This window comes from Solea solea, chromosome 7, assembly GCF_958295425.1.
Source record: "Solea solea chromosome 7, fSolSol10.1, whole genome shotgun sequence".
Lineage (NCBI taxonomy): Eukaryota > Metazoa > Chordata > Actinopteri > Pleuronectiformes > Soleidae > Solea > Solea solea.
Window position 1 is genome coordinate 4,717,093 of NC_081140.1, and position 8,902 is coordinate 4,725,994.

The 8,902-nt window shown below is 39.0% G+C and overlaps 1 protein-coding gene and 1 long non-coding RNA gene across 3 annotated transcripts; one reads left to right on the forward strand and one right to left on the reverse strand.

Annotated features, from left to right (window-relative positions):
• Positions 1-692: 692 nt before the first annotated feature.
• linc.pou2af1 (lnc RNA pou2af1) lies at positions 693-5,449 on the reverse strand. Of its 2 annotated transcripts, XM_058634246.1 has the most exons (5): positions 5,359-5,449; positions 3,266-3,366; positions 2,909-2,960; positions 2,037-2,422; positions 693-1,348 (listed from the first exon to the last, which is right to left on the reverse strand). In XM_058634246.1, exons 1-5 carry the CDS (start codon positions 5,363-5,365, stop codon positions 1,004-1,006), a joined length of 891 nt encoding a protein of 296 aa, XP_058490229.1. In that variant the 5' UTR covers positions 5,366-5,449; the 3' UTR covers positions 693-1,003. The 2 variants fall into 2 exon arrangements, with proteins under 2 accessions (XP_058490229.1, XP_058490228.1); XM_058634245.1 differs by lacking the exon at positions 5,359-5,449 and having other exon boundaries at positions 3,266-4,316.
• LOC131462752 (uncharacterized) lies at positions 3,894-8,496 on the forward strand. Its single transcript, XR_009240913.1, has 3 exons — positions 3,894-3,980; positions 5,306-6,522; positions 6,860-8,496. It is a non-coding gene; the product is annotated as an uncharacterized LOC131462752 (long non-coding RNA).
• Positions 8,497-8,902: the final 406 nt, after the last annotated feature.

Sequence of the window (8,902 nt, forward strand, 5' to 3'; positions counted from 1 at the left end):
GGACCTGGACTGAGTGGAGGAATATCACGCCTATCATGAATAATCTCGCTCACCTTCTCCATACACGAGCAGCTCATTCTGCTGCAGCATCAAACCACCTATAACAGGAAGTGATAAATCTCCCCAGGCAGGTTGGAGTAACACATAGCAACCATGGACATTTTTGAAGAATAACAATTCTGACTAAATGAATGTTTCCTGTTCTGGTCACAGTGGATTTTTGACACCCAGTCTGCTTTTGGTATGTTTTTATATGTAAGAAAAATAAAAACACACTGACAGGCATTCCACCATTTGTTTTTGTGTCCTTGCTCAGCTTAGGCCAAGGCCCGGTACCAGCCCCCTGGACCAGGGACCTTTTTAGCGCTTTGACTATAGTAACAATACAATAATTATCTGAGTATCTACAGCAACTTTTTTACTCAATTATTACTAAAATTATTAGTAGTTGATGTTAATATTAACTGTGTCACTGTATTATCATTTATAGTGTTTATGCAAGTATTGTGTTATTTATATTATTAGTTGGGATTGTTGAGTTAGTGATTCCCAATGATAAATAATGTATAATAATGTATAATTTAAAACATTTAAAAAAGAATGTATTTTTTAAAATTATTTATTAAACTTTTTACTCCTGTCTCGTCTTTATCTTAACTTACAAATGTGTGTGCTTCACAAATGCACATGAGTTCAACGTTTTTTTTTTATTTAGTACACCAATTGCGACAGTTATGTGTATGAAAATAAATCTGAGCATTAAAAAAATAAGACAAACAGATACAAAAATATCAGCCAACAGATACAAAAATATCAGTCTTTCCATCCATTCAGCATTCTTCATTCATATATATATATACATATATATATTATATATATGTATATATATCCACTCCACCAAAGACACAAGCCAGTAAGCGCACGGTGAAATGTGAGTAATTCAAAGAGAAAATTGTATTTACAGCCAGAATAGAAAAAAAAAACAATACTGTCAAAGGTCACATCATAATATATTGTAACACATTTCAGCGTTTGTCTGCAAATCCCTCCTGAAGCTTTCCTCCACCAGGCAGGTGTATGGATAGTCTGTGGGGTTGTAGCAAGGTGTGTATTCAGGGGCAGTGAAGCCCTCCTGCTGACCCGACCAACAGTGGGACAGGCAGTAACAGTCCTGAAGGTTGCAGTGCTGGTAGTGGAAGTGTTCTGAGGCAAAGCCGTGGTGGCTGGACTCCATCCTGGTGGGCGAGTCGTAGCAGGAGGAGGAGGAGGAAGAGAAGGAGTCTTGAGGCGAGTAGCTGTTATGATCCATGGGGCTGTAGAGCTTCTGTGACTCTGGGGAGCCAGGAGCCTAAACAGAGGAAGACATGCAAAGGAAGGATGGTGAGAATGCTTTTTTGGGCAGGAGTTGTCATCATGTGATGGACATCAAAACTGACACTAGGCTGCAGGTTGAGCAGGTGACACCTGTGGCTGAACATGACAGGCTTATTAGTCTTCTATTGAAGCTGCTGAAAGGCAGCAGATGGAGATCGATGTGTAAATGGGAGTATTTTGTTTCCTGTTATTATGTACTGGCATTTGATTATGAACAGATCGGATTACAAACAGAACAAAATGATTTCAAATGGAGGCCACACAACTATACAGTGTCTGCTGAAGACAGATAAACATTTCACATTGTCTATTTTAGAATCACATTATGTGATGTTGTCTGAGGTTTCTGCAGATGTTCATTATTGTGAACACTAAAAGAATTTAAGACATTAACCAAAAATGTAAACCACTCTCTTTTTTTGGGAATAATTATATAATTTTTTAATACTAATTTGTCTGATAATAGTATAGTATAATAGTCTTCTTTAGTATAGAATGATTATTTGTTAAGTTGCCTCATGTAACTCATCAGACTAAGGATTAAGGTGACATTATATGTGTATGTCTATTTGTTTCATTTAAATATATATATATATATATATATATATATATATATATAAAAATAAATATATACATGTTTTACTGGTGTGGCAGAAACCTACCATTTCATGCCCATAATAGTCCGCATCTGAGGAGAGTCCATAGTACCAAGGCAGCGGGAAGGTGGGAGGAGGAGGCAGGGAGGCGGCGTGGTTGTTGTTGTAGCCGCCGTCGCCGATGGTGTGGTTGTTGTTGTTGTTATTGTTGTTGTTGTTGATGATGATGTTGTTGTTGTTGCTGCCATTGTAGCAGTTACTGGGCAACGTCATGTCCCCAAACTGCTGCTGGGTGTCACTGAATGCGTTCCCCTGCATATGGATGCCGCACGCGCTCTCAGGAGCCTGGAACGGGGCGGTGCGCATCTGGAGGGCTCGCGCGCTGCAACTGCTCGTGTCCGCTGGAGTGATTGCGGCAGGAGGATCCACATAGTGACCAGAGGGGATTATACCTTTAAAAAAAATAGCGTGCGTTAATATCCAATAAAAACAGTGAGATGGTTTAATAAGTCAGGATAACACTCCTGGTGTGTTTCTAATAAAAAAAAAAAACTAACAAGTCTAAACTTTCAGAACCCAAGGTTTTAATATTAAATGGGAAAGAGCGCATTTGAAAAAACAGGGTGCGAGATGGTCTCTGCGTGACCGCAGACATTTAAATATGTCCTCATGTTTCAGAGAGTGATGTCAATGTTTTCATCAGCCAATGCACTTAACTGCAGTGACGAGAAAAAGCCACGTCTGCATGCAAATTGACACGTGTACTCTCAAATGTGTGGGTTCCACCTATCGCAAAGATGTGTGTGTGTGTGTGTGTGCGTGTGTGCTGCTGCTGCTGTGTAGGGTTCCAGGGTGGAGTCTTATCTGAGGCGAGATTATTGGGCTAATTATTTTACACCGGAATTGGATTCTGTGCTGTGATATATAAGAGAACTTACTTGGAAAAGTTGACTGACAGAGATCCTGAAGATCCAAGCAAGCCTGGGATATCTGATGGGGGGAAGGGAGGGGAGGAGAGGGAGGAGGAGGAGGAGGGAGACAGAGAGGGTCGTTATTGTTTTTGACCAGAGCAATTCATTTTGAGTTAGACAAACTTAAGTGATGAAACATGTTCCTTAAGTTTCTTGCAAACATCTGTGTGTGGGTGTGTGTGTGTGTGTGTGTGTGTGTGGGGGGGGGGGGGTTACAATGGCAGGGGATGACTGTTATTTCTCCTGCTTTCTCTAAAATGGTACTAAGGATGTAAAGCAGAGAGAAAGAGGGAGAGGGGGGAGAGATGGGTGTGGGGTGTTTACCGTTTTCAGCTTTTTGCTGTTGGCCTCGCGGGCTCTGTGCCTCTGCAGCAACTCTTTGACCGTGGTCTTCACACGGACGCCCTGGTACACTCTCGGCTTATCTGAGCGAGGAGAACAGAATGGCTCATGTTTACAAAAGCAGCAGACAAAAACAACAACAACAACATTAACTGACTCCACTCCTCTCCACCCTGCACACCGCTCAGCGGCCCCTCCTCCACCTGAAGCCCACTGAGCTCTCTCTCTCTGCTGCATATGGTTGAAAAGTAAAAAAGTGAATAAATAAAAAAGAAACTTCTAAGAAAATGTCGTGCGTTCCGCACCATCCTACAGCAGTTTTCTTTACAGTTTCTCCACCTAATAAACACTTTAATGCCACACTTTTTATGAACATGTGAAAAATAAAGCAACACAACTGTCATGTTACAATGGAAAACTATGTCGCTTCAGTGTCTTAAATTAAGCCCGAATGATCTGTGCGTAAAAGCGCATTATCCGCGCTCATTCCACGCTATTGTCCGGGCCACTTTTCGACCGCTTGTCCCGGCCTCTGCCCCCCACTGCTCCCGGCCAAGGCTTGCTCTCTACTGCAGGGCTCGGCTCTTCCTGCTGCGCTGACACTTTTGTTCCAGCCTGTTTGTTTGTGTGTTCCGCATTCACGAGCCACCACGTCCAGAGCAGAAACGAAGGGAAAACGGACACAAAATGCGCTACAGTAAGTGTAATCTTTGGTCTTAAACGCAGATGTGTGTTGATGAAAAGTTGAAAATGTGAGCAGGGGTCGATCGGGTTCGAAATGCGTGTGAGATCGCGATTTAAAAGTTGGACAAAGGCGATCGCAAAGACGGAATGCACAAAGGAAAGAGAGGGAAAGCGCAGGAAAAGAAAGAAAAGTGAGACGATCGGCGACAACGTGTTCAAAATCTGTCTTTCAAAAAAGTATCGTAGCTGTAGATCGGGAGTGAAGCGGAGTGTGTGAGTCGATCGATTGGGAAAGTTTGAATTAGTAAAACAGCGCCGATCAAATTAAAATGATATCCCGGTGCTTTTTACGCACGTACGGCTCGTGTTACAGTGTGTCACACCGGTCTTGAACAAGTTGGTTAAAGCTCAGTTTGTGCTTCGGATCGATCAGATTGTTGTTGTGTTGGTGTGAAAATAATAAATCAATGACCTAAACAGATCGATTTCGGGTTAATCGTGCTATTTATAATCCGAACCCAAGCCCGCTACACATTTATATTTATTCGCGCCAGCCCCCCACTTAGAATATGTCACAATGAAAATATACTATGACACGTAAATATACAATTGCCCTTATTTTTCCTATAGGTGAAGCTTAATTAGGGAAACATAGAGGACGCCTCGCATAGGTGCGCATAAATTTAGAGCCAAATGCGTCATTTAGAGAGCTCAGGAGTGGCGAGTCGTTTGGAAAAAGGCGATTTGATAAGAGACGAAAGCCTCGGCTACGAAACCTCATCTGATAAATATTCATACACCTAAATGCAACTTCATGGATTGTCTTAAAAGTGGCAAATAGTTGGCCAAAAATTCACAGCAGACACATCCCACTTCAGCGCGGTTACTTCTAACGACCTATTACGCAAAAGCAACCCAGGCATAAACGTGCGAAATGTTAGATCTACCAGCAACTAATGTTTAATTAAAGACAAAATCCCACAGAAACGTTAATGAACACGTTCTAACGCGTGTCACCACACAGTGGACACAAGAATTAAACCCATACCAAGCCACAAAAGTCGGTAAAAGTGTACATGAGTGTTAGAAGAGGGAAGCAGAGTCCACTGGTGCACCCAGCAGCAGCAGCAGCAGTTACATTAAACTGTAATAATTATTTGTCACTTAACGTTTATTTTAACTCCTCTTCACTGTCTGTAATTTTAAATTAATCTGTGATTAAGAGCACATATTGTGAGGAAAAAAACGAACTCCACGCCTCTTTACCCGCAGCTGCCATGTGCGTTTAATTTTGCCACTAAACATTCCATTTTTCTGTTCCTCTTTTCTGCCCCACAGGTGAAAAAGCTGCAAACATGACTTCTACACCAAAATCCGAAGTAAAAACTCACCAGACATGATGGAAAAGATGTAGAGAGGCTCTCTGGAGAAGACCTGTGGGACTCCACAACGTCCTTTTCTGTCTCAGCAATATGGCCAAGAACGAAATTTGTGCAAAAGTCTTCAAAAATCTCAACACAAATGTCTTACAGTAGAGTCAGAGCATACAACAATATTGTAATATAGCTGTGGACATATTAGTTTGAGATTTTCTCCCTCCATGCCTACTATTTAAAACCCCTAGAACTCAATGATTTGACAATGATTTGATTGCGCGTTACTTTCAATTTGAATATTCAGAGGCAACCGAATTTTATCGATTTTTCGGCAAAAATCACTACGCATGGACATTGTATAAGCACTACTTTAATATAATATACTACAATTTCACACTTTGACCGAAAAGAAAGCATACTTTTATTAATTTTATCCTCCTTTTGCAATATCAGAGCATCACACCCCCTCATTAGGCACTACATCACTGGGTGCATTTGCGCACCTCCAACACCGCAATCCAACTTATATTCGCGATCACAAGTTTGCAGGGATCACGCTGCATGCTGAGAATATTCTCAAACTTATTTTTATAGTTTATTTCAGAGAAAAATGCATTAAAGTGGGGAAAAAGTGGGCGTGGCAAAGGCCAGTAGCCATCTTTGGCACTACAGGCCCCAGAAGCTCCACTGCAGCAAGTGCTCTGTGCGCGCTCACCTGCTGGGGGCTGCAGAGTGGGTCTGTGGCTGCGGCATGTCCATCTATCTCTTTAAAACACTTTTTATCAGTGTGCAGAAAAAACAAGTTCAATTATATCAACACCAATAATGACTTTTCCACACTTTGTCAGCATTGTGTGTTGATTTGATGTTAACAAAGCGCGCCTCGGCACTGCGGCACCAGATCACTGCCATCAAACTGTAAACTACACTTTCATTAAAACCACAATTTATTTACATTGTTATTAATTTATGAACACTTATAATAATTGTTTCATACGCGGCAGACCACAAATACGACATATAAACATCGGCATTTATTAAATATGCCAACAAAGATTGTCTAACTTACTTTTACATTTAAAGTAGCACTTGATAAGTGACCAAATGTTCAGAAACTATATTTATAATTATATATACTTATAGTTAAATCATATTCAAGTCCCAGAAGCTGTTTCAAAAGTAATCATTAACATCAACATTATTATTAGTAGTATTTCATGTTATTATTGCTATAACCGACATCAATTTAATTATTGACCTCCACAGCTTTAGGATTATTAATAATATGAGCTGCAGCGGCAGAAGAAGTGGCGATGGCGCAAATATACTGTATATAAAGAACATGTTTTTCTTTTGTTGTTTTTTTTAAAAACGAGCACGTTTTTGATTGGTGCCGTTTTCAGTGTTTGATAGACTCACAACGTTTTCCTTTAATTGCATCACTGCATCAATCACTCTCTCACTCTCTCAATTATGAAGGAGTCTTCATCCCTGCTCTCTGTTCTCTCCATTACAGCAGACTTTCTCCTCCCTTTGCCTGCAGCTCTCGGCTCCTCCGCTCCCCCTGCAGCGGCGGTGCAGCGGCGCCACCTAGTGTTCAAAAACCGCAACATCCTTTCCCCTCAGCGAACACAAACCCACGGGTAAATACAATATCAACTGCTGACTTCAACGAACATGAAATCCCTTGCACTTGCAATTAGAAAATGTGTATTTTATAGATTTGCACTCCAAAAAAACTGGTTTTTAACATTTATAGTTTTTTTTAAAAAACAAAACAATTTAACTCCCCCCCAAGGATTGTATTTAAACCTGCATTTATTCAGTTTTATATACATTCAAATCTCGTTTACACATTTGGACACACTGCAAGTATGCACTTCAAGTTGTTTTATTGTACATTAACTGTTCTTAAATGTTTTTGAGGCTGCTGTTTGAGCCTTTGAATTCCTTTTTTTTTTTTTTACTGAATTTAATTGGAAAGGGCTTAAAATAACACGAGGTGTAATGTGCTCTTGACTTGATTCCCAATAGTTTGTCATCTTTTAAAAGTGGGTCTCTATATTAAAGGTATGGGAAACACTGAGATGGTTCGTTCTATAGTTTGACCCAAAACTCAAAATACGTTATTCACATAAATGATACCTTCTTTCCTTGAAGGCAATCCTGAATACAATTGGGAAGTTTTTCTTCTGAACTCAAAACATACAATGTCTAAAAAACAAAGGGGCTGTAGGACAATTAGGGTTTAATAAGGTCAGTTTCTTGATTGGAAAAAAATATATATTTATGAACAGAATATTAACAGTAAACAGTAGTATTCACAGTGAAATTACACATCAGTTTTTTATATTTGTGAAGCCGTAACAAATGAATGAATGTTTGATAAAATGACAAAAGTGAATAATATGTAACTTCACATTATTATTTGTATTAAAAATGTACGTGATTGATTTGTACACATGTCTAATAAATGTATTGGAACAGATACATTATTTGGTTAACGTTTTGTGTCATTTCATGCAGTTTTTTATAAAACCAATCTTTCATTGAAAGTCTTTCTTATTATCTGTTGTGTATTCTCAGGATATTAAAAGTCATGTAAAAGTATGTCCAGAGATTATTGGAGCAAACACAGCCAAGAAAACAAAAGCAATTCAATTATTATTACTATTATTATTATTATAAAAATAATAACACAACATGATTCCAGTATTGCCCTGTGGGTGGCGCTGTAATGCGCCCCAGAGAAGAACAAACCATTACTCCATTAAGTATAATATTCCTTCTGTCACCCAGCTTCTAAACACAGATAGTATGTCATTGTTTTTAAATGAAACAATTTTTTTTTTTAAAATGAAAATGAAAAAAAACAACGTTATATTTATCACTGCTTACAATTTTATGAATTTAAAAAAAGCATCTGAATTTAAAATGATTCAGTTTCAAAGTGAAATTCACCAGAAATGTGATTCATCAAACACACAGTCAGCCACCGTCACTTGAGAAGACTTCCAGTGGCTCATGACACTTTATTATCTTTAAAAAGTCGGTCCTCGTGTGAAGGTTTGAGAGACACTGATTTAAAGCACGTTTACATTGTTTATTACATTTACAACATACAAGTACAAAAACAGAACATTTAAGTGACGGAGAAACTTGGGGCTTTTAGAGTGTAACAGAAACAGTAACAGAAACAGAAATCAAATTACACACAGTCATATGAGACAGATGATGAATCATCATCATCCACATTCTCAATCCTCAGGCTCTTCTATTGCATAAAAACAATTAAACGTAAAAGAAAAAGAAAGGGGAACAAACACAATTCACACGTTTATGTCTGATACTGGACATTTGAACTATCATTTACCTTAGCGACCTTTAGTCTCCGCTCAAAAACTTATGTTTGGGGAAACTTTATAATCACAGTCTTTTACAGGTGGATGTTACATTATGTTGTTGTCAAAGAATTCTACATTTTACGTCAGTAAAGACTTTGTATTCCTTTAATTTGTTTGAGTAGTATAGTTTTTCATCAGGGTGTAATGTGTAAAAA

Bases quoted from the DNA above. Each gene is read 5' to 3' on its own strand.
- linc.pou2af1 (XM_058634245.1), bottom strand. From the start codon at position 3,520: ATGCAGCAGAGAGAGAGAGCTCAGTGGGCTTCAGGTGGAGGAGGGGCC. The intron at 2,961-3,265 runs GTAAACACCCCA...TCCCCCCATCAG, and splicing joins ACAGCAAAAAGCTGAAAACG to ATATCCCAGGCTTGCTTGGA. The intron at 2,423-2,908 runs GTAAGTTCTCTT...TTTTTTTTAAAG, and splicing joins CTGTCAGTCAACTTTTCCAA to GTATAATCCCCTCTGGTCAC.